This window comes from Labrus mixtus, chromosome 14 (genome assembly GCF_963584025.1).
Source record: "Labrus mixtus chromosome 14, fLabMix1.1, whole genome shotgun sequence".
NCBI lineage: Eukaryota > Metazoa > Chordata > Actinopteri > Labriformes > Labridae > Labrus > Labrus mixtus.
Genome location: NC_083625.1, coordinates 13,622,768 through 13,649,016, shown reverse-complemented (window position 1 = coordinate 13,649,016; position 26,249 = coordinate 13,622,768). Strand labels below are relative to the sequence as shown.

Here is a 26,249-nt window from a genome sequence, read left to right as displayed (position 1 = left end):
CCTTACTTTAAAGTTTAGTTTTCTAGATCTCACTTGGAGTGACTTACCAGGCTGGACTACCTGGTCCAACCCTCAGAAATGACAGCATGGCCAAATAGGACTGGAAATAATGCTGATGGAACCTGTAAGATTACTGGACTGGATTTTAAGCACCATTAAAACATTAAGTGATAGATTTGAGATGATCTCAGAACGGCCAAATAGCTCCAAGTTTAGTAACCAAATCAAACCAAACCCAGTTTGGTTCAACCAACATCCCCATGTAGGACTCCCAAAAACAGAAGGAAAAAAAAAGACATTCAACAACAAGATATTTCTGAAAACACATTTTTAATGACTTAAGTTTTGCCTGTCTGTGAAATATGCCATTCCACATCAAATACATCCTATAATCAGGTTCATCTTAAAGTGTTTACATCAACAGCTACTGAGGTATTTATTATTTTGACCAGCCCAAAATATAAAGATGGCTATTAAGATAATTAAACAGAAATCTATTTATTTTGTATATGAGATGTAAAATAGAGACACCCAAAATCGATGGAACTTCTGTTCTTGGCACAGGATTTAATCTCTTAAAGTTTTGGGTTTTTTTGGATTAAGATGACTTCGGTCCATGAAATTTGTGAATCAAAGCTCAGGCTATGAGTGATCACATCACCTCGATGTGATCCACTAGTGCCAAATGTATTAAAAGAGAGATTTTATGCCTCCTTTCCTGGAGAAGTGAAAAAAGTAATTATTCAGATGGAATTCAACATGTGGTTCTTGTTACTGTGCTTGAGAGTGCTCCTTTAGTCCAGTATCACACCGACACCAGCTTAAACTTATTGATTGTTCTCAGAGAAAGTGTATGATAGACTTTTTTATGGAGATGCACAAACACATTGTATTTTAAAAGATTGCAAGGTCAGCAGGAATATCTGCTGCTGTCAAACAGGTGGTGGTCAGCACTTGGTGCATTTGTAATCAAAAAAACGTATGTGTACCAACTAATGTGATGGCCAAACCAAAACACTGACTGCACAGTTGTACAAACACAATCCTCCCTCCTCTTAGCAGACGTGCTTCTATTTTCCTCTGTGTTTCTTGTAACTGCCTCTATGCCTACAATGTCGACCTTATACATTCTCAGCTCTTTATTCTGAATGGTACTCATCCCTCTGCCCATAATCCTGAATTGCAGTTAGCAGACCAGGTAGCAGGTTGCCATGGAGACAGCTCATTTGTGTGTTACTTACAGCAAACAGCACAGCGGGCTCTGGCCGAGTACGAGCCACTATTCAATGAGAGCCATCATGTTATTAATCAGCCATTCTGCCAAAAGGATGATCATGTACTGTGCAGGCTTTCAGCTTTCACCTGCTTACTCGCTCTCGTGGCCTTGTGCTGTAAGGGAAAAAAAAAAAAACAATCCGCTCACTTCATTGTGGATTATTCTTCGGGGAATATTTGACAAAACTGTCTCTTTGTTTGGGTAACTTTTGCAAACAGTATTACAGTCGTTTCCCGGTGGTGGTGCTTCAGAAAACCAGCTTTAACGTGTTGATGTAACCTAAACCCTGCTCGTTTCTAAATGGCCATAGGTGTTTATAGCAGCGCCGACATAACCAGTGCAATGTAAACAGTGTCTATTATTACAAACTATTTTTACATAGACGTAACCTCTATACTCCTATACACTTTTTCTCTTTTACCTTTCAACTACTTGTTCGATTAAAGGCCTTGCGAAAGGGAGACAGAGAGCCATAGAAATAAGATTTCAAATCAGGAAATAGATAAACCCTTATCAAATATCAATACTTTTGGAGATTGATCTATTGTAAAAAAAAATAAAATAAATAAAATATTTTCTGTGATTTTGAATACATCAGCTTGATCCTCTTTGATATGAATTATTTTACCCAATCCTTTTTGTACATTAAATGACTCGAGAAAGTACATATTTTTTTCATTTGTGTTTGATAAGGTAGACGTGTTAAATACATTAGGAAGTGTTAAACATGTTTTGTCTTGTGAAGTAAATGTAAATTCTAAGAGTCAACGGGAAAGTCCACATGAATGCTAACTGTGTTTAAAAGTTATACGGAAACGAGGGAGGGAGAGAAGGGTGAGACAGGCTGGAGGAGGTTTTTGTGTTGTGTAAGTGACCAAAGCAGAGGAGAATTAAAAAAAAATAAAACAACTAACAAACAGAAGTATTCAAGCAGTTACATTTTAAGTAGCACTTATCCAACTTCTAGTACTTACTTTGTTTTGAAAGGTATCTTTTTGTAAAAGGTCCAGGCTTTTGGCTCCCATGTATATTGCTGTGAGGATTTACTGGTCACAAAATAGAAAAAAAAAAAAAACAAACAAGTTGAACCTCCGCGTGAAAGTAAATCTACCAGAGCCTGACAGAATTGCACTACCCTCATATTAGTTGATAAATTCTATTTTGTATAAAATACATGCAAATATTATCTTTAAAGATTAAGGGCAGATCATGTTTCACTGGTACATATGGCTATGGCTTTCATTGAAGTCTGTTTCGCTCATATTTCAGTTCTGTAAATGTAATCCGATGTAAAAACAACCAAAAAACATAAAATGTTTGTTTAAAAGAAACAATAGCTTGTTTTACTTCTGTAATACACCTCTTCTGTAGTCAGTGTCGATATTTTCACCTATTTGATTAAATGTTGAATTCAGTTACCTGTGTTGTTCTTTGACATTGGATTTGGCTTCGTGTTGGAAACGACTTGGCGAATGTTTCCTTCATCGCAGGTGGAACGTGGATATTCAGAACAGATTAGTTCAAATATTATACACAATAAAGTTTCCTGTTTTTCAAGGCACAGCGCATGTGTTTTATTTCTGCCCTCTCACATTATTATTTATGTGCATAAGAATAAAATCTAAAAAGTCTATGAACTTTGTATCTATTGAAGTATATAACACCAAAAAAAGGGGAATCATGCTTTTGCTTATAAAAAGGACTAGTAGTGATGAGGAACAGATCATCAATATGTCACTTCCAGTCCCCGCTGATAGCTCACTGAATCAGTTCCATTAGTTTATTTAGTGCAAAAACAAACGTAGTTGTAGAGGACATAATGTGCAGGAGATATTTCTTAGAAAGCATCAGCCGTTTAGTGATTTCCCAGAGTACTGCGAGCTTCATGAGTGGAGACACTAGAAGACGTTGTGAGCACACACATGAACTGATTAATAGCTATTTTTTTCCACATTTCTGCTCGTGTGAAATTAACAAAAAAAAACATACAAAGTTCCAAAAATATTATATTTATATTTAAATAAATTTCACTTTGGGAAGAGCGGGTGAGTTTTCAGTGAGTTTGTGTAGAAAAGGAAAGAAAGGTCAGAATGGTTAAAGATGATAAAGGTGCTTTTACTTTAACCTTTCACTGTTTCTCAGCTGCAAATTGATTTTAGCAGCTTTCTTTACGAGCACAATTGTTTACAAAATGTGGATCCCTTTATAAATAACCTGAATGATCAACTAAATATTTTTTCTTTTTCTAAAACCTTAACTGTAAAAATATTTGATACAATAAGTGTATACCATATATGAAGGCAGAATGGACTGAAGCGTTCTCATCCATTAGCTTGTTCCATATCTTATTCAGCGATTAAAGATGTGCATTCTATAGAGTTTGAGCATTATAACATTCCTAGATATCAAATCCATTTATCGCTGTGATTTTTGTTTTTAATAACTTCATCTTGGTTCAATCATTCTTAAAAGCTCAGGAAACAACAAATACAAACAAATCTCTGCTACATGTTTTGTGAATAAAGCCACAGAATAATTATTATTCAGCCTCAATGCTTAATGTAGAAGAAAAATCCAACTCTGGATGTTGTTATCTCCTTTAATTCTGCACAATTTCTTTTCAATTCACCAAAACATCTGAAAGAATAAGGCTTAGATAGACGTAAATAATACAAAAATCTGGGCAACAAAGATGGAATCAAGAAATTAAGTTAGTAGGCTAAAAATACAAAATATAAAATTTCATAATTCAAAAATCATACTTTATCAAATGCTGTTTTTTTTTTGTATTTACAATGTCATTAAAACACCTCAGATTGAATACATTTCAGGATTACACCTTTTAAGAAACTGTCATAAATAAGAAGTTCAGATATGAACAAAGTAGTCTCGTTTCACATTTCATTTCTTTTGACTCCCATTGATTTTTTCCCTATTCAAATGCTAAAATGTTCTTTCATTATTTGCGCCAATAAGGAAAGCACAGGAAACGCGATGGAGCGAGGAAAAAAAAAAAATCCAGAATGAGGACATTGCTCGGAGCCCCAAAGCAGACCAGCTATAACTGAATGAGTCAGGAAATGTTTAATTCATCTTTTCTTAAGATTTTAGACGTGATGAGAGATGTCATGATGTACAATATGAAATACTTCTTTGGTTAGAGATTAAAAAAAAATGTCCACTGAAGTCATTTATTGAATTCACGTAACGGATCAAAGTATTAGATAAAGATGTCGGCTATGAATAAAAACATGAATGTTGATTTTTGTATGTATTAATCCCGAGGGACATTAGACATTTGAATGTTTTGAGAGACATGCTTCACACACACAAAGGCCCAAAGCACAAACAAGACCTATAGACATGCATTCATGGAGAGGTATCAGAGTAAAGGGGCTGCACAGGGATTGGCCACACTAGTAGTTGGTAATTTGGTGCCTTGCTCAAAGTAAACTGGCTCCTATTTGGTCAGTCCCTACAGTCTGAACTCCTGCAGCCCTTGTGTATGTGCCGCCCCCATGTGTTTTTTCTAAAAGGAATGAAATAGACATTTAACACACCTCAATTAAAGTCGCAACAATGAAGTGCAAACATGACTCGACACAAAACTCAATATTGGACTCAGTTATTCCCAACAATTAAATACATTTGGGAGGCAAAGTGAGCCCTCACAGCTGGGCTTATTGCCAACAGCAGGAATCAAATGTTAAATTAACGTCGCTTTGTAAACTGCCCATCTGTTTGAAACGTTTTTCTTAAAACATTTTTCCTGAAGGCTCTGTTAGCGAGAGGCATTCAAACCAAACGCTGACCTTCCAGCGAACCTGTTCTGTGCTGATCCGCCCTGAGGCTCTTTCTCCTGAACTGTGAGCTCTGAAACATTAGCCAGGTTGAGTCCTGTCCAGGGGAATTACCAGACCGTCACAACAAGTGCTCAAAAACATATTTACAGCTGTACAACGAAACTCAATCATTAAAGCATTGGCTTTAAAAAGCTCCATCCCAATGAGATCAGCAATCATTCAGACATGCACCAGTAGAAAAGGTGAACTAACAAGTCCAAAGTTGAATGCCACTTGCTTCGGATTTTGTTCCCTATCATCATTTCAAACATCTCAGGGGGAAGAGCTTTCTTTCTTTTTTGTCTGATTATAAGAGGAGACGCTGAAGCAGTGCCGTTCAAAGTGATAAAGCAAGGGCTGAAAAATCTAAACCACACACACACACACACACACACACACACACACACACACACACACACACACACACACACACACACACACACACACACACACACACACACACACACACACACACACACACACACACACACACACACACACACACACACACACACACACACACACACACACACACACACACACACACACACACACACACACACACACACACACACACACACACACACTTCAGGCTCATTACCACATCATTTTCACCAAGATTTTGAGAAGTCATTCATGCTAGTTCAATAACAGTCGGAACCACAGTTGGACGCCTCTATTTTCCAGTGCAAGTCATGGGTCTCCCTCAGGTTCGTAGTAAGTTTGCTCCTCTTCTTTCCAGTATCACATCTACTCCAACAGGTTCTCGTCGGTCCAGCTTCAAGTCCCTGTCTACAGTGGCCCAGTCCAGTATGGTCTAAGGTACATAAAAGTCTGCTCCGTCTTGTGCAGTTAATTCGAGTCTTCAACAGTCCAGTTTGGTCTACTCCAGTTCATTGTCTTCCAGGTAAAGTCTTTCTCCTGGCCCTTCACTATAAAAACTCAACATAGTTTTCTGGTATCAGTCCTGTTCGGCCATCCAAAGTCCCCTCAAGCCAGCCGGGCTCCCTTGAGACATGAACTGGAAGTGGGGGAAAAAAAAAAAAGAAGAAAAAAATATTTCGTTTAAACAACTTAAAACGGAGGGAAAAGATTCATGAATATGTGGCACTTAAAAAGCAAACACATGTACAGAAAGTGAGCGAGTAACGAATTGCGGAATCAGGGCTGAGAGACAGATGCAGATAACTTAGGCCAGGAGACCAAATTCCACATGTTCTTCATTATCCAAGTGTTTTATTTGTGAATATGTCGAATGGACATCTCTGTCAGAAAATCACACACAGATACAGCTGCTAATATGTGGCAATATAATACTGAAGCAGACGTAATTCACTTTTGACGAGTCTTCTGATCTAAATCAATCGTAATCAAGTTGTTTAGTAACTGTTCTCCTTTCATTTGTCCTCGTCCAATCAACAGTCTTGTTACATCTGATGTTTCAGCAACACTAGTCAGCTCTGTCTGTTTATGTCAAATGTGGCACTATAAGCGTCGATGTGTAGGAAGCCTTCAATGCAGTGCCAAATTCACTAAAGCTGTCAGGTTGTGGGTTATATATCTATGATGAGCTACTGAGATGAAGGATGGTATGTACCTTTGACATTCCTCTAACCAGTTTTTTATTTCTAAAGCCGCCATACTAGCAAGGAATTCAACATTGACACATGCACATGCAACATTAACATTCATCTAGTTTCTGTCCACTTCACAAAGGTAAGTATTCACTTCTCTTCCACCTCTTTTTATTTCGGTCTCCAACTTTTAAGGGGAAGATTTGGCTCTTAAATTGCTTAATGTTCTGCTAGTTTTAACAGCGTGTCAAATCTGTCTGAAGCAGGGCTGAGGTCTTCATGTTGACCATGTGGCTTCCAGCTGGTTCATCACAGGTACTGATGTAAGGAAGTGAGGCCAAAACAACAAGCTGAAAGCACAGTCCAACTCTGTAGAGAGGTCAAACTGCAAAACAACCTCTTGCATACCACTCATACTTGTAAATGCTCAGAAAATATTAAGGCAGCTTTGGTTTTATAATTATTAAGCAATAGATGTCAATTAATGTTCACTATTTATTTTTTTCGATAAAAACAAATACAAATTTGGAAGGAATGACAAAGTAAGTTGAGAATAGAAACTAGTAAAATGTAACTGGTCAAAATGTGAATTATTAAAGCTTCTGTTAGGACTTTCAGTTTGTGTTGATTCTGGCGCCCCCTGTACGTCTTACCTCTTGGCTGATTTTGTCCTCCACGAGCGACCAGAAACATCATCCTGCTTTCTTGTAACAGTCAAATGTTTCACTCATTGTGACTCTTAGGTGTGTAAAATTCTACATCTGTTTTATATTTCAGTTTGGGTATTGCTTCATACATAAAACATTTAATGGATCTTATGACCCAGTTCACACACATTTCTGTTGTGACTCAGTCTACAGCATGAATTTGGGACGTGAACATCGTCCCTTCTCTCTCTCTCTCTCTCTTGACCAATATTGTTGTGCTTAAAATGCAGGAACAATAATATTACAATAATGAGGAAGCATGTTCACCTGAACCTCAGCTTCTGTTTTTACTGGTTTTAGTTGATCTTCTCTTCGATTTTGTTTATTACATCAACTTTGAACTGCCCTCCCCCTCCCCCTCCCTTTGCCCTGATGCGTTGGATGTCTTGTGTGAAGCACTTTGAATTGCCTTGTTGCTGAAATGTGCTACTGTATGTAAGCGCATTTGCCTCGTCTTGCCTTGCCTGGATACGGCTTAAAAGACAGGAAGTTAAAGAGAACATTGCAGCAGATGTGAATCGTGTGTTCAGTTAATTTTGTCCTCACGGTAAATCTAACTCCTCCACAGTCACATCAAAGACATAAAACTCAAATGGGAACTGGATGCAAGACATTGCAAAGGGTTATTATGTGTCTTTGATTTTCATGGTTCTGCCTTCTTTAAATTCAGTTTGTGCAACACAATGAATTAAACACCATGGTAATCTTCTATAGCACGGCTAGGGTGATACATCTATATATTGTTATTGTATCCTGATGACCACTAAAGACGCATTATGAGCTCCACAGGGACAGCTGGGATGCTTCATCCCGTTCTGGCTGTCAGCAGACTGGCTAGCTGACATACCTCTTTAGAGATTACATGTCCACAAGGTCACATTTTGACCCAAATGGCTCCGATGACACTGCTCTGCTTTACATAAGCAGCAATAGTCTTAACACAGCTAACTCTATTTATGTTCTGGGGGTTCGACAGACCATTTGTGTCCCTTTTCCCTGCAGGGATTTACACAGTCGTGCCATGAAAACCATTCGGTTCAACTGTTATTCTGCCTGACAGCCATGAGAGCAGCACAAATACTTTATAAACATTAACATTTTTGCAAATCTGGTCTTCATTAGGAGATCAGAGCCAAAGAAAACTAAGTGGAGACAAAGTGATTCATAGTTTTGGCAGCTTGAGGTTTGAGAGGTTGAAATTAGGCTGAAGAGGGCCAAATGTTTTCATCATGATTGTTCTGCATGGGGGAAGGTGGGAAAGGATCGAAATAGAAAAAAAAGGAATATCTTTAATATTTTCCAAAACATTGGTTGAGTCTGTGGGTGTGGTTACTCTCATACATTGCTAATTCTTAGCTCAAACAACGCAAATAACGGTTATAACTCAGCTGCATTCAAAAGCAACGCAAGAATTGTTCTTCACTACTTCTGCTTCCAGCCTCTGATGTTCTCTTGAGAAGAGTGTGATAACAGTAAATGCACATCATAAGCCTCTTTTTAGAAATCTGGTGCTGGATTCAAATAAACTTCACTAACAGAATGATGCATCAGCATACGGACTCAGGCGCCTAAGAATTTAATTCAAGGTAAGAACTAAAGCTTATTAATGCACCTGCAGTGCATGTTTCTCTTTTAAACGACGACCACTTGACAAAGAAGAAATTTAACGAAACATGATGGAGAACCTTTTCAAATACAATGAAAAAAAAAGGAGGCACGCCAGAGAAATTGTGATTTCTGTGATAGTGCTTGGCCAAAGATCTACTTTAAGAATTCTTTAGATTTTCAATTTGACAAATTAAATCAACACCAAGGCTAAGTGTGTTTTAATCTCCATAGGCTGAATTTTCTCTTCGACAGGAAACATTTGTTTCTATCCAACCTCAAACAGCCTTTCTTTCCTTTTATTTCCGCTCTGCTGGCGAGTGCAGAGCCTGACTCACCGTTGTCAAAGATGGTCCCAGCGATGAAGGACAGCTCAGAGTCATGCTCTGCCTTGCAGGCATACAGCGCTCGAGCCTTCCTGCCCACAATACTGGAGACAAAAAGAGAAAGAGAGGGAGACGGAAGGTTGAGGTCGATTCTGGAGGAAACAGACAGCTTCAGGTTCAAACTAAGATTGATATAGAAACGTATACGGGCCTGACCTTTAGTTAGTGACACTAACCAGAGGCAGAATCAAGTCATTAAAGAATTGTAATATGGATCAGAATAACCTGAATTTGAATTTTCAGGATAATCAACTCTAGATTGTAGCTCTGTAGATGGGACCAAATGTAATTTAGCCTCTAGCTGCGTTAAACAAAGGGGAGGACAGCCTCATGGTGGGTCACTTTAAGCGTAGCTGTGAGAAACCACATTGAACGGTGTCACAAATATCAAATTCGTATTATTTCAAATGAAGAGCTACCTCAGGTTTTTCTGTGGGGACAAAATCCTTTTTCACTTTACTGAAAGGCTAACAAGTTAGCCAAACGCTAACTCCATCTGCAAAATCACTCCAAAGGTTTAGCGAATGATGTGAAAACAGAACTGTCAGCACACTCAATGACCACTAACAACTGATTAAAATAATGCAGTTTTTGACATTTTATATGAGAAATCCATCCTGACTTTAACCTTCCCAGATAAGAATCACACCAAACCTCCAGAAGTGAGACCTCTTGAATGTAATATATATACACTTTTGTTTTTTCTCCTCTTTTTACAGTTACAAATCATACAACATGCACTGTGTGTGTCTGAGAGTGTCCCAGGATTACCACAATGACCGTCTTCTTATATTTCACAGTTAGAGCCGTGGTGGCTTGTTAAATTATTACACAAACAATGAGGACAGACCTGACAGGGGAGGAATCACTGGAGGCAGAGGAGGTCGGCTGTGGGCTTGACGGGGCTGAGAACATCGGCCAGGAGGGGGATCGAGGTGAGGTGGGGCTCGGCGACGTTGCACTAATGGTCACAAACACACAAAAAATGTGAGATGTGGCAGTAAGAGACTAATTCAAAAGAATGCAAATGAACATATGCATACAGGTCTTGAGATCTTCAGCTTTGTTAAGTGTGATATTTTGAAATCAAAGATGCACTTATTGTACCTGGCTGGTATGCTGCCGCGACTCTTTGGGTTTAGCCTGAAAAGACAAGACAAAAAACAATGCAAGATAAGTAAGTCATATAAAAATCTTCCTTTTGGAAAATGGAAAACGACAAAAGAAAGCTACCTAAATGAATTCGATGTTAATCCCGACATTATGTCTGATGACAGGTTATATAACAGAGAGGTTTTCCTTTCTCCGTGTCCTCTCCTTGAGGTCTACTTGCACAAGCGTTCACAGGCACACAGGGAACAATGGCCTCCCAAGATCTTTTGGAAAAGAAAAAGGTAAAATAAACCCAGACCTATTTGACTGTGACGAGAAGCGGACTCCTTAATGACACCCTTTGGGTGAAAGCGCTCCAACACGGATTAAAATAACAAACCAGAATGAAGGGGAATTCTTGGTGAATTCTTGTGAACTTTACAACATCAAAACAAATAATTGATTCATTTGATTTCACTTTGGATTCACTGAGCACCAAAAGTATTATTGTACCCTGTGAGCGTAGGAGCTATTTGCTGCATTTAACAGTTTTTACACCAAAGAGCAAAATCAAATCAACAAGATTGTCATGCTTAGAAACAAAAATTGATGAAGGTTTGGTCAAACTAATCAAGTACGTATCAGCACACATACTTAGCAGGACTCTTTCCTAGCTCAGAGAAAAGTGCATATCTTCTTTAGTTATGTAATATAACATTTAAAAAAGGGCAGTCGACATGATGCTGAAAAATATATTTAATGCTTCTATATTACAAAACTGAATCGCTTTATCAACCTGTGAGTTATTCTTTACCTCTAGCCAGAAACACAGCTACTGTACAAACACAAACATATACACACACACATACACAATCAATAAACATGCTTCTCAGTTTCTCTCAGAATTGTCACACAGGCTTGCATCCATCTCAGGGAAGCCATCATGCTGAATAATCATCGACAATGAGCACTATTGAAAAGATAGGCGGAGAAAGGAAGAATAAAGTGAGTTTAATAAAAAGCTTATACAAAGGGAATACGTTATAGTCAATTCAATTACATATAAGCAAGGTCTGGTTGTGTAAAGAGAATCAAGATCATTTCCCTTGACGAGTCTTTTTTAGTGAATAACACATGCGTAGATTATTACACGTAGAAATCTGTCATGAGCAAGGCCAGCAGAGTAATGAAGAAACACAACGCCCACCACTTTGCATTCACGCAGCAGCACTAACAAAAACTCAGCCAGGCTGTTGTGCATCGTGACTGCCGTCATGTTTCAGACTCAAAGAGGAGATTTTTCTGCAGCCCCTGCTCCTCCATTATTTCTCTGCTTTGCCTCAAATGAACTGAGGAATAGATAAAAGCTGGTTTATGTAAGCAAGGTTCAAGCATCATTGAAACGTAGACGTAGCCAGAGAAAATGCTAGAAGAAATCTTGTCTCCAGGAGGATAAAAAAAAAAAAAAAAAAAAAATTCAGATTTGATCCCCACAGGGATTTAAAAGGAAGATTCAGTGGGGTTCCTACATTTGAGTAGATTAAAGCTATTGAGATTGAAATGCACTCAACAGCACTACTGTAGTGCACTCCTCTATATCCACTGAAATCTTATTGAAATAATTATGTTAAAGTTGTTATTAAGACTAATGGCCACTTGAATTTAAAGAGAGGTTTATAGAAAGATATGGAAGGATCCAGTTCAAGACAAAAGCGATTGTTTTTCACAATGTGATCAAACTGTCAACAGATTTGACAATTGTCAAAGTTTGGATGTTTTTGAACTTCTTGAAATGATGTCTGAACTTTTATTTGCTTAATTTCTTAACTTAAAGTCACACACATCTCTCCCTTTCAGGACACAACAAGCCATGTCTAGCTTTGTGCACACTTCCATAAGAGTCATAATCTAGTCTGGGACTTCACATTATACATAATTATTATGTATTGTGTTAATATAAAAATAGAGCTTCTAAAAAAAACAAGATGTTGTCCATTAGCAGAGGCAGGAAATGACTTTTTCTTCTTCCACTCTTTCTCCCTATTGGTTATTTTGAATGCAAACTTGTGAGTCAGTGCATTAGTGTTTTTAGCTCTTACCTACCACTGTGCACAAAACATCAACTCATTCATATCGAATAATGTTTATTTTTTACTACAGACTTTCCCTTTTTTAATGATTGTGGTTGCCATAGCGGCACCATCATAATCATGTTCCGGTTGTGATTTGAGAGCAAACCTGTTCAATAACCAGCCTCAGTGCTGATACTTTCAGTTTGACAAAGAGGACGTGATCAATGCTTCTTTTTTGCACATGTTGTAAGGAGCTGATGCCAACAAAGCACTCCAGCAGATAAATATTGGCTCTGCCTCTGCAGGTGAATCACATGTTGTGAAGTGACATATATGGACAAACTGATGGATTTAAGGGGTAAAGTTGGATGTTAACCTTGAAATCAGCTGTTTTTTTTAAAGAAACTGGAATCTGGAGCTCATCATATCCAACAAATGATGGCAGCTGACAGCATTTTTTTTTTTTTTTTAGATTTATTTTTTATGTCCCTATTTTGGGGACAGGACCGTAGACAGAGCCAGAAACCGAGGAGAGAGAGAGTGGGGAATGACATGCAGCAAAGGAGCCACGGGTCAGACCGGAACCCGGGCCACCCGCTCCTGAGGACCACAGCCTCCGCACAAATGGGGCACGCGCACCAACCACCACTGGCGTCCCAGGATCTGACAGCATTTTGTGAAGCTTTGAAAGAAAACTGCATGGACTGACTTTGTAAAATGTGTGAACTGTAAGGCCGACAATTCATTTGATAAAGTCAAACAAAGAAATCTATGCATTGTTTCTCCTTTTTGTGCATTTGTGTTATCGTGTACCATTCTACACAATAACACGTAAGTCCTTGCAGTGAGAGGCTCAGGATGGATGAATGAGCTCGACACAAGTCTTTTACCCAGGAGACCCGGGAGTGTTTGACCTTACACAGTACAGACAGTGATAGACTGACAGAACCCTAATCAAAATGATTAGTATCAAATAATTAAACAAGCGGTAAACTCTGTGACTCAATGACTGTGGTAACACTTTCCGCAAAAAATAAACCCACTACCTGTTGGGTTCTAGAAAACAACAAACTTTTTAACTTAGTTCATTTCTTGTATTTCTAGGAAATTTGGTTAGTATTTCACCTTCAATTTAAGGAGAAACTTGAGATAAGCTCTGTTCCTTTTTCATTTATTACATTTTGTTAAAGTGTCAGTTTGAGTGATTGTATGAACCATCCATTTCCCCTTCCATTTGTCACTCACTGCATGTCTCTGTTTATTGCTCCCTTGCTCTAATTACTTTAAGTACTATCTACACCTTCTTTCTCCCACACCCATTCCTCCTACACCCCTCCCCCCTGCCAGATATTTTGGATGAGACAGAAAGGGATTATTTCCAGCTGATAATTCAGTTATTTTAATTGAATCAGGTGTCTTTCTCTGGACTGGGTTTAAAATAAAAACCCACACATTTTCAAACATATTTCAAAAAAAGCTTAAACATTATACTTTCAAAGTGAACTAACTTGTTTGATGTGAACATATTCTATACAGCACACCTGACAGCTCATTTAATTAAAGTGAGGTCTCGACTCTCAAGCCTCCACCTGACAGGCCATCAATTCACAGACACATGAGGAACCCGTCTGCAATGACAGCATGTATCTAAAATCTACAGACAGTGCGGGTGTCAATCATTCAAGGAGTTACAGTGTTTATACACAAATATTAATAATGAAATCTCAAATTAATTAATAAATGAAATCTCAAATGGAAGTGAAACTAAATGAGTGTCAATATGAGTTTACTTTGCTGGAAAAAATGTAAAAGTTACACGCTTAAAACTTGTGCACTGCAATAACAGCACCATTATGTTATCTTGAAACACCTATGTGACTTCCATATAAGCAGTGAGTACGTTACTCTTCATTTCTCTAGTCCTTGACTAAAACAGCTTTTATACACGAGAGGAGCCGACCGCCCCATCCATTTTAATGATGTAAACACAGCTCCGACAACAACACAGCCAGCTGGACTCGCACTTCTCACTCATTGTCAACAGCTATGACTCAGAGGGACAGCTACATTGGATATATACTTGATTTCTGCTGTATTGATGTGTAAAATAATGCAGATTCTTCCTATAAGTTTATGGTTTCAAACCTTAATGTAAGAATTTATTGTGACCTAAAAGTCCATTAGCTAAATAAATCTGCATGTCCTGCAATTATTAAAGTTGGACTACAAAAAAAACACGAAGGTGCAAGAAGTGCTCAGGAATACCTCAGTAATGAGCATCGTACATTTTGGTTGTGGCTCTTGTCACCGAGGTGTCACTGAGCCTGACTTTACCTCTCTCTCTCTTCTAACAACGAGGGTAAAAGAAGAAACAGGACAGAAGAGAGGTTGGACTAGTTAGGATGGCTGCAGTTTAGTCTTTATAAAACACTGACTCGAATCACAAAAGGCTGGCACCAACTCATCTTTTTATTTTTTGATGATTTACTTTAGAAATTTAAGGCTGTATCTGACAGGACAGTGGATAGAGTAGGACATCGGGGAGAGAGAGTCGGGAATGACATGCAGGAAAGGAGCTGCAGGTCGGATTCAAACCTGAACCACTTAATATGTTGTTGTTTTATTATCTCTATTGTTTAAAATGTCCGATACACTTAAACACATCACAGAAAAGAAAACGTTTGGTGCAAGTATTGATGTGGATGACCTTGCTTCCAAATTAGTGTCACTGTTCCGCCTGATTAGCTCTGCTGCTGAAAATGAGATTGTGACACTGCAAAATGACATTGAAATCAAATCCAGGGCAACACGATGCATGAGCAGAGACTTCTAGAATCTACTGCTGGAACAAAAGTATCCCAACCTCAGAATAATCGCCCATTTTCATCATCATTGCCATCATCATCCTCCTTGAGATGGTGGTAAGTGTTACAGGAACTCCTGACTGGTATTATATAACAACAGTGTAGACAGGGCCGCCTGGAGGTGGCAGAGAGGAGAAAATGTTATTCAGAGGAAGTCCATATAAAACTTTCTCTGATCGTAATGCCTCTGGTGATTTAAAAATATCCAGTGTTATCAGGGGTTGCTGCTTTGAGATCCATTTCAAACCTTAAGTTAATTCCCTCATGAGTGACTGAAGATGCTCTTTTTCCTATCTAAAGATCAGAGAGCGTGAGAGAGTCGTACTGTCTGTGTTGTGCTACAGGCATAAAATGAAAGAGGAAAAAATACCAAGAAGCAGCTCATCAGTAGAAAGCAGCAGCAGGCATGAGTAAACTGGTAACTGTGTTCTCACTTGTTGCAAGAGGGAGTAATTACCTTAGCTTTTTTTTCTTTCTAACCTTTTTCCATCAGATGATCTTAAATTCTCCTCCTCGTAAATGCCAAACAGACCAAAGGAATACAAAAAAATATATATTGTATTTCCCCAAGGGACACACGGGAGACATTTTGCCATTTGTACTTTTACCCTGCATACACCAGGTTCAAGTTGTAGTCCGAGGGGTTTAGCAATCATCAGTCCAACAAGTGACGCATGTTTCGACTCATAGGTCAAACAGAAAACTTCTGTCCTTTATTCAGTCTTTATTTTTGGCTCAACTAGAAAGAGTGATGAATGTGTTACTTGTATAAGAGATAACTAAAAACAGATTTTTTTAAAAGAGGTTTATATCGACCATTCTGCATTTCATAGAGCTGGAAAAATTACAACAAGCTGACTGTCATGTGTGTTCCAAAGACATTCATTATTCATTACATGGGGAAAAAATTGTAACAACAAATTTCCTTGTTTGTCTTCTATGCTGTATTCATTAGTCAACATGGACAACATGGATACTGTGCACATGCCTGCAGGATATCACTTTTTTGATTTTAAGCTGATTGAATGATCACCACTGTCATCATCAAAGTCATTTTCATGGGAACAAAGTATGTGCTCCTGCGTCTGTTTTTTTTCACGTGTCTCTCCATTCTGACCCCACTATAAGAGCTTTCATCACAAAATGTTCACCAACATCACCAACATGTAAAACATACCTAACACAGTGGAATACTCTAACCTACACTAAATCTATTTTTTTTCCCCAAAAAAATAAATTTGTCCCAGATATTCATCCTATAAATCGGACTGTTTTCATGCCTCTCTGATTTCATGTTATTTGTAATCTAACTGACTTAAGACGCACACATTCTCTACAATGTGAGACTGTAGTTTTTTTTTTTTTAAAGGACACGCTTTCATAATCATGACAATCTCTTCATATTCATCTTGGCCTTGGCAGCTCCTTTGAGATTCACACTTCACTCACTACTACAGCAAGAGAGCTCTGAAATCCACTCGTCTCCCCCTCAGGGAAGCATGCATGTTATCGTGGTGAGATTTGAGAAGATACCGTCTTTATCTTTGAAACTAACAAAAATAATTCTGGGCTTTGGGTCTATGTGCACAGAGCTGATAGAGTGCATTTTGGTTTTTTTAAGCATTGGAATAAAATTAGGCCATCATCCAAATTGCATTGAGTTTTTTAATTGTTGAACATGCAAGATGCAAATGACTAAGCTGTCTGGTGAAGGGAAATCTTTTTCACCACCTTTCACTTAAACATATCATATACACTAGGGATGCACTGAATAATTGATTCAACATCGGTATCGGCTGATATCGGTCCTGTTGACAGACATCAGCAAATAATATGGTATGCACCGATGTTGGTAGCAAATTTTAATTTGTTGTGCCAAATCAATTTCATGCTGGCATCTTCTGATTTTGAATTGGGCAGATGAAGTCGCCTGTTAAACAAACTGATATGTTTTCATTGTCAAACATGAGAGAAAATGTTGCATTGTGGGAGTCATCTTACACCAAAAGACGTCATGAAGCATTGGTATCGGAATCAGCCCTGATTTCTCCAATAGGTGCATCTCTACAGCGCACATCAAGGCGGTGCATGTTTAAAGCACTTGACAGCCATGCTTTCAATATAAGCATCACGCTGAGCTGAAATAAGGCAGAAAATAGAGACGGAAGCTTGCAAGCAAATCATTTCATGTACCATTAGGAGTCACATTAGGATTATGATCTTCAACAGTCACTTAATGGCTTTCTGTACTGTGATTTAAAACACATCCTGTCACCCCTTTGCTCTTTTTCAGGGTCTAGTTTTTTTCTCTTTTTCTCTTGATTTCTTATATAACCTGCATCCATTATACATGACATATCACTTCTACATAACACCCTGAGGTGCACCCTGGGCTTGACTCAAGAAAAATACCAAAAGAATGTTTAAATATGCAAATGCAAATATATTTAAACTGTTCACTTTTACTGTATGAATGCCTGACATTAAAACTGCGTCCATTTTCTCCATCTTGTTCACACTGTGTGAATCTCTCCTGAAGCATAGCACACACTGCATTTCAAATAGATCATTACTTTTTTCACAGTATGAGAATTTTTTTTTTACGTTAATTGAATGAAAGAAGCCCAGCGTGATGAGGTCTGCACAATCACTTCATTACATTTAATAGATACATAATTCAGAAGCAACTAATAGAACAGGAAACAGCTGTTCAATGAAGCTTTTTTTAAATTTAAGATTATGTTACTTGTTTAGAGAATTTACTCATGCATAAAACAAAAGTCGCCTTTTATTTTGTTAATTACTTAAATCTGGTGTCCTGAATTTGACAATGTGAGTACTTAATGTATTTACAGCAGAATAAACTTATCAAAGCTCACCTATGTTGTGCACATATCAATGCAAAAAGTCAGTATTTAAGTATTCCTTTATGTTTTTGGTGGATAACATTCAACAGAACAGCTTCATATTTTAGTCCGTTAAGGACCAAAGTACGAGACTTAATTTCCTCGGTTTATACCTGTGTCAAGACTTGTAGAGAATTTTCTGCTCAAACTGATTGGTACAAATGTGCTGCATGTTCAGATATGTTGATTGAATTGACCCCATCAGTCACACTACAGCTACATGTACACGTCATCAGTGACAGAGGGGAATTCCCTAAAGCTAACAAGCACACAGGGCCACATTAAATAAGACGTAGTAAAACAGAATTCAAAATCAAACGGCGGAGGTCAATTTCCTATGGGTTTGGAATGAAAGAAAAATAAAGGACAGTGAAGAATAAAAGCACAGAGTGAAAGAGGAAAGAAAAAAAGAATCAGTGTGGACACGCTTAGTCACTCTGAGGGCTTTACTTGAGTTATCTGTTAGAGGATGAAGTGATTTGCAGGGTGCATGTCGACATGTAGAAACAACATGTTGCTACAGGCAATCCCATGATGACAGACAAAACAGATAAAAACACTGCATGTAAGTGTAAATGCTTATGCTTGTGTGTATGTCTGTGTGTGTGTGTGTGTGTGTGTGTGTGTGTGTGTGTGTGTGTGTGTGTGTGTGTGTGTGTGTGTGTGTGTGTGTGTGGCTTAGCTTTACTGTATGTTGCTGATCTTCATGTGCAGACGTGTGTTAGCACATGTGAATAACCCTGAGGGGTGTGTGTCCAGTGTTCATGGACGCTTATCTCAAATGTTTCTGTATTTTTTAATTGAGCGCTGTGCCAATACATAATTCCTCCATTGTGGGACTTATAGAGGATTATCTCATCTTATTACTAGGCCTATATTAATATCATACTTTAAGTTCATTGGCTAATGTAACTGATTTACTATGTTGAAGAGATGCCCGACACTTGCTCGTTCTACTCACTGCAATCAAATCAAAACAGCAGGGAACACATTTTACTTCACTTCAACAAAACAATTTTTTTTTTTTTTGTTATGAAAATGACATTAAATAATTACCTTTGTTAAGAAGGTAAATAAAAGAACTTCATGCCACCGCTGCACAAGTCAGGACTGGGCGATCCAAATCAAAAATTCTGGATTTCACCTGCTTGTTGAACTAAAGGTAGATACACGCGGAGCCGACCGTCCGGGGTCGGGGCTAGTCAGGGCTGTCAGAAAGAGTCGGTGGCTCTTGTCGGTGTGGTGTGATCAGCAGCATCGGAACTGCTCGGTGCATTTTGAATTGGTGGCGACCAGTAGAGGAGAGAAATCACTCTGATTTCTTAGTCAGTGACTCGGGGCACGAGAAGAGAAACGAAAGTGAAGAAGGAAAACCAATACCAAGTCAAGAGGGCACATATAGAAGACTCTTTTCATGTAAGGCCAGTACTCTGTCCTTATCTTCAGGAATTTTCTCAAGTCGAGGCAATTACAAAGGCGTTCATCAGAAAAATGACAAATAGATACCCTGCTGTTTGTGTATCCTCAAGTTATTGCCTCTCGCGCATGTGCAGAATGCACAAACTTATTGGCAGTAGGCTGCTATCAGTTTGGTGTGAACCGTGCAAAACACGACACAGCAGTGGGTTTTCGTCGCAGCTTGTTCTTTCTTGTCAGACTGATGTGTACCAGCTTTAAGGCGCTCGCAAGCACGTCATGTTACTTGGCCCTGAAGCATGAGGACAGAGGGGCCGGCTAATGGGACATAGGGGAGCAACGAATGAAGGACTGGGACTCAACTTCAAGAAAAGTCAGATAACTTCTCAAGGATTATAATCTTTCCTTCATTGACAGTATAATTTCAAACTATAACTGTAGAAACATTTCCTATTGAGACTGACAAATCCTAACAAACACAGAAAAAGCGGAAGATAGTTCCAGCCCACTCTGATTGCCCATATATTGTATTTAAAGACTTGTTCTACTTAGACTAGCTCTCTCCCTCTCTCGTTAAGAGTCAAAGCAGCTCGCCCACCGACAAGCTCTCGCCCTTGCTCCGTTATAAATATAAACCAATAATATTCAAGGCCTTCCACAAGCGCAGGCTGTCAGCCAAACAGCCAACTACTGACTTAATGACAGCCAGCTAATTTTTCCATAGTTATTTCTAATAAATTAAAAAAAAAATTAAAATGTATTATAAATATTTGTGTATATGATAGAATAGAGGCTTTGAAATGAACTAGAAGCCACAGAATATGGGGTTAGACTTAGGGGACAGATGAGGAAAGAGAAGCACATGGAGACATTCCTGCTCTGCTGACGTAAAGCGAGAGCACATAAATAGCCCTACGCAGAGTCCATACATGAAGTGTTTCTCGCCTTTCTACAGAATGCTTTACAGTAGCCCGGACTAAAACAAAGCCTTGAGAAGAGATTGAGGCCTTTAAGAAAACAAGGTACTCGATTGATTGAAGGAATCGTTTCAGCCCTGCGTGTGAGTGCATTGAAGAGTTAATGATTATACTTGTGTACACTTCTGTCTCTACATAGTTACATACAGTAAGAGTCAAAACCCTCGACCCACAAACACAAAAATCCTTTAATCTGTACTTATTTCAATCTACGTTTGCTTTTGTTTTCTACTTACACGTCTTAATGTTGTTTCCGTAAAGAATGATTAGCTGTGTATTTAAAAACAACGGAGTGTTCAAGAGCTGCCATAAAAAATATACAGACATGTTAGGAGATGAGGATGAGTTTAAACAGGTTGTGTGTAACTAGCATCTAAAGGTTTTTGGTCTTTTCTTCAACAATAAGACACTTCATTTTATTTACTATTGATAATTAGCTTTAGATTTTAACAGTAGAAAAGAAAAGGAATTGGGATTAAAAAGTGAATATTCACTTTTATTCATAACTCTCGGGACATTAAGACCTCCAGAATGTGTGAGGATTCTATTGGTACACAGTTTCATGTTCTTATCATTTCTGTTTCTTCTACTCACAGTGAGCTTGGTCGGATCTGCCGTGTGGTGTCCTGTGTGTCTCCGTCGTTGCTGGTCAGGCTGTGTCTCGGGGTCCGACCTTGGCTGCTGCCCGAGTTGCTGCTGTTGCTGCTGCTGTTACAGTTTGTGGAGGTGGAAAGGGGCTGCTGCAGCTCAGAGATGCTGGTGCCGACAACACTGTTTCTCTTTTCACCTTCAAGAGTAAAGAAAAAATTTGACAAACCTCACACACTCAGAAAATGTTATATCATTTTCTGCCTCTCTTTTACCCATAGCCTTTTCCTTTTCTGAAACAACAATTATGCGGGACACTGAAAGCGTAATGTTGAGCATTCCGACAAGGGAAACTGGTAGTTATTGTGACTTTTATCTCTTAGCCAAGGAAATGAAAACACAAAGCATGTGTAATTAAACATAAAAGTAAAAGAAAATACAGAAAACAATGCCTTTATACTTGTTTTTGTCAAAATGAGGTGGTCTAAATCACCTTTCTGAGAATGTGTGGGTGTGTGGAAGAGCGTGAGAGGCCTCTCGCTGCAGGACGGGGGTTTGCTCTCTGCACTTCTCCTCCTTGACAAGTTGAGCTGCATATTAGTCGGACCGCTTGCAGAATTTGGCACGTCCTTAAATATCTGCAAAGAAAGTCAAACTGTAGGGTAAAATGCAACCAATAAAACTATGTGGACATTTACTGAACCAAAATGACAAACAATTTCCCCCCAAAAATGTCTACATGTTGTTATTGCTGCCCTTGTGTGTGTGAGTGCAGGATTTATTCACCATGCTGCAAAATAAAAAGACAAAAAAACACAAGTTGCTCCCTTAATGCCTGGTTAAAAGTTATCTTGTTCTTTTCTTATTGTTGGAAAGAAATATGGTCTGATAGATGAACTACTGCTGGATATACATTAATGTTTTTATTTCTGAATCCTTGCTGTTTATTTGCCACTCTGCTAAACATAAGTAAAGTAGGTTGTTTGTGTGTCTAACACTTCCTTTAACTGTGATTATGATTACATACGCAGAAACTTCACAGCGCACACTGTTCCTTTCATTTCAGATCTGTGGCCTTGATAGTGACATCGCTGAATTAATCCGATTCACTCCTTAAAGCACAATAACGAAAGATGCAGAAAATCCCACGCTGTGATAAAAATAAACACAACAGTGTGATTCAAGTCTATTGTCCCTCGCCACCATTATCTATTACTATTCACTTTTTCACACTTGGTGTTTTTTTCCACAACTAATGCTGGAATCCAAGCACACCTTCATCTGTCATTGTCTATTTTATATATTTTTTCCCATGTGAAAAGTAAACACAGCAGTGTTTTTTTCACTCTTCACCAGTATCTATTACTATTTTTTTCATACTTGATGTTCTTTACACAACTCATGCTTCTTTGCTCATCTTAGTTGTTATCATCCAAGCATCCCTTCATCTGTCATTGCCTATTTTCTGCATTTTTCCACACTCCAGACTCACAGGCTCCACTTAGGAAACAGATTTGAGTGCTGCAGAATGACGTTTTTAACATAAAAATGAACAAGAATTTTTTCACATAACTGGAATGAATGGTCATTAGCAGGATGAAACCTACAGATGGTCAGTATAGTACATGAGCATGTCACCAAGCATGAGAAAATCATTTCAACATTAGTTACACATGAATGAAACGCTTTCATTAAACCAGACAAGGAAAGAGAACTAATAGCACTTCACTCGAGCTTCACGCTGAAATCAGCAAAACAAAATAGGAGAAAAATGGACCACTCCATCCGACACAGCGGCTGTGATGAGATGTCTTCAAGCATTCAGATCTGTTCTATCACACAACCAATATTAACTTCTATGTTTGTCTTTGCAAGGAATCCTGGAGGACAGAGATGGCGAAAACCCTGTGTGACACACATGTATCTAGCATGTGTGTCAATACATGCATGCATGCACACACGTGTAGTAGCTGTGATCAGATTTGTGGGTTGCTATGGTGAGATCTGAAAGCAGCTTTGTCTGCCAATAAGCTTGTTGAGTCTCGGAAAGTGCCTTTGAAGTATATATAGAATATATACACTTTTGTGTGTGTGTGTGTGTGTGTGTGTGTGTGTGTGTCCGTCCAAAACCCTGATTATGGACACCTCACAGGGCACCATCAAGCTTAGGTCACCTGCTAACAAAAAGAAAAATAAGATCATGATGTTATCAAAAAATAAATGTTGGGGCACCAGTAGCCCAGCGGTTAGTGCGCATTGTACTGAGACTTAAGTCATAGAGAGCGGGCGGCCTGGGTTCAAATCTGTCCTGTGGCTTCTTTCCTACAAGTTGTTCTCTACTCTCTCTCTCCTCGGTTTCTGACTCCACTGTCCCATCTCTAAAATAAAGGCATAAAAAGCCCCATAAATAAATATTTTGAATAGCCTCATTAATGGGAAGTGAGATGATTTCTGATAAGTTTCATTTTTTCAGACATTCATATGTTGTTACGATATTCATACTTAACAAGGGCAAAGTTTCAAATCAGTAGGTAAATGTATGTATTTATGTCTCAGCTTCTCACTTTCTCATGGTGCTCTATAAGGATCTCCACTACAATGTTCTGAAATTTGATGTCCATGATGGCAGCGACTGTTTCCTCCTGCGGGCGGAGCAGAGTTGGCCCGAAGACTACACCAAGGTTAGCGATGGTCATCAGGTTCTGCTGGTGGTGATTGGCCACACTGTTGAGAGAGAGAGGAGGAGACAGAAGGAGAAGAGAGGGAGTGATTACTAAAACTGTACATTGACCATTTAAAAAGCAGCATTACACATTTTAGAAACAGTTTAAGAGAGGTTTGTTATACTGACTAGACTACTGTTGTATTGCTTTTCTTTGGTCATCCAATTTGTATCAATAGAAAGTGGCTTAGGAACAAATCTCCTCTCTGTCCAGATGTTATGCAGTGCATTTCAACAGCACCACAAATTGGGACATCAAAAATGAACACACTCTGCGATATTGTATTTTCAGAGGGCACCAGTGCCAGCAAACCTGATCTGATCTGGCCAGAAGTCACACACAGGTGTTAGCTGTGATCCAGACATTTAACATGTAAATCAGGTGTAATCCACTAAACCCAGGTTAAGACGTACATGTCCTTAGATTACCTGCATTCACACCTGAGGCGCTGTGTAAGCATGGCTGATGTCCCATTTATCAAACTTTATGTCATGATGCTGTTGTTCAACAAAAGCCCTTTAAAGCCACATGGCTTAGTCGTGGGTTTAGAGGGTATACACATTGCAGGTTGCCAGTATTAGCTTAATAATTACAGGTAAGCCAACCCTTGTTTTTTTGCCAAAGGGCTGCAGAAGCCTTATGGTTATGAAACCAGACAACCTGTTTGATTCCCAGTTTTTCTATGCAGTTAACTTTTGCCTACTTACACGATGAGAACAATTAAAATAGGTAGGCAATGAATTAAAGTGCTGGGAGAAAAATATGAAGAGGCGTTTGGCAGGTGATAGACTTAAGAAGAAAATAGGCCATTACTGAAGTCTTGGAACTTATTGGTTGAACTTAATCATCTGGAGTGCTCATCATCTAATCTGCTGAAATAACCTTGAGCAGAGCACTAATTTCCAATCAGCTCAATGGGAGAGTAACATCCCATTACTTACCCAGTAAGTACTGATTTGCTGAATTGCAGGTCAAAAAACATTGAGACACCTGGGGTAGAACTGGAATACATTTTTCTTTCTGTTTTTTAACCGTCAACATTAAACATTGCTTCAATGACAATGCCTTTACTTAGTGAATGTATTTAAGTCTGTTAAAACAAATACTTAGAGTATTGTACTATTCCAAACCAAATTTAAATCGGTTTTAACACAAACATAAAGACCGCTTTTGTCCTGCGAATCATCAAAATAACTCTAACTAAGCTGTGACCAGGTCTCTCATACATTTCCAGGGATCCACACAAAGACCTTTACCTGACTATTAACCCCTCTTCCCCTTCGAGGGATAAGCTCGGGAAACAGATTTGTCCTGGTGGTTGCTGGATGGGTTTCTATTTTCAGTGCACATAGCCATAATGCAAGTGGTCAAGAGATTACATGAATCTGTAATCCTCCTCAAGGAGGAACAACAACAATAATCAAGCTGAGGAGAATTACAGGAACAGGACAGAGTTCAAATGTAAATGCTACACTGTTTTTAAGGGGGCCCACTGTCTGATACATCATGACAATTAATGAATACAGTAGGTCTCCACCTACTTAGACAGATGTTTCATCAGAAGCTCCAACATCTGTCTGTTCTTCTCAGGCAGCCGGTGCACCAGAGCGTGAATCTCTGTCACTCTGGCCTCTTGGTTGTCCAACTCTAAACAGAGAAAGATAAAAAGAGAGAAAGAGAGAGAGAGTGTTGAATACATAAAGACTTCATCTTGGAGTTCACATTTTATTTTGATTTTTTTGAGGAGCAGAGACAAACACAGGTGAACTAAAGTGTATAATACCAGACAGTAGAGACAGTTTATTCTTATTGTTTAAAGGATGATTCCGACTGTATTCAAACTGTCTCCCAGCACACGGACACATGTAAGCCCTTTGTGTAGAGATATGAAGACAGTCACACTCTGTAAGATCCAGCAGAAGACATTTAAAAAATACAATAAAAGAAAAATACATTTTGAGGACTTCAGGTTAAATGAAAGTATCATCTTCTTTTTCCCAAATATTCTGCTGATATCTGGGCAGTTTCTACAACTGTTACAAGCTGTCTTTATTCTCCTGCTCCCTGTGCCTTAATGAAAAAAAAATTTAAGACATTGCTTCAGCCTGACATATCTCTAGCCATTTATTGTCAATCGATCAAATATTGCTGAAACCAAGAGTTAGCCAAAACAGAGTAAAATCAGTCTTCCTTACTCATTACTAGACTCCTATGTTGGGAT

General features: G+C 38.6%; 1 protein-coding gene across 1 annotated transcript in view; it reads right to left on the bottom strand.

The window, feature by feature from the left end:
• Positions 1–3,861: 3,861 nt before the first annotated feature.
• Positions 3,862–26,249, bottom strand: part of LOC132988064 (rho GTPase-activating protein 26-like) — an 82,496-nt gene continuing 60,108 nt past the window's right edge. Inside the window, exons 17-24 of the mRNA XM_061055179.1 lie at positions 25,570–25,675; positions 23,870–24,029; positions 21,799–21,943; positions 21,312–21,504; positions 10,498–10,533; positions 10,241–10,351; positions 9,343–9,434; positions 3,862–6,139 (exon numbers count right to left, since the gene is read on the bottom strand). Coding sequence (XP_060911162.1) covers positions 6,051–6,139; positions 9,343–9,434; positions 10,241–10,351; positions 10,498–10,533; positions 21,312–21,504; positions 21,799–21,943; positions 23,870–24,029; positions 25,570–25,675 — 932 coding nt within the window. The 3' untranslated portion in view covers positions 3,862–6,050. The remainder of the gene's footprint in view (positions 6,140–9,342; positions 9,435–10,240; positions 10,352–10,497; positions 10,534–21,311; positions 21,505–21,798; positions 21,944–23,869; positions 24,030–25,569; positions 25,676–26,249) is intronic.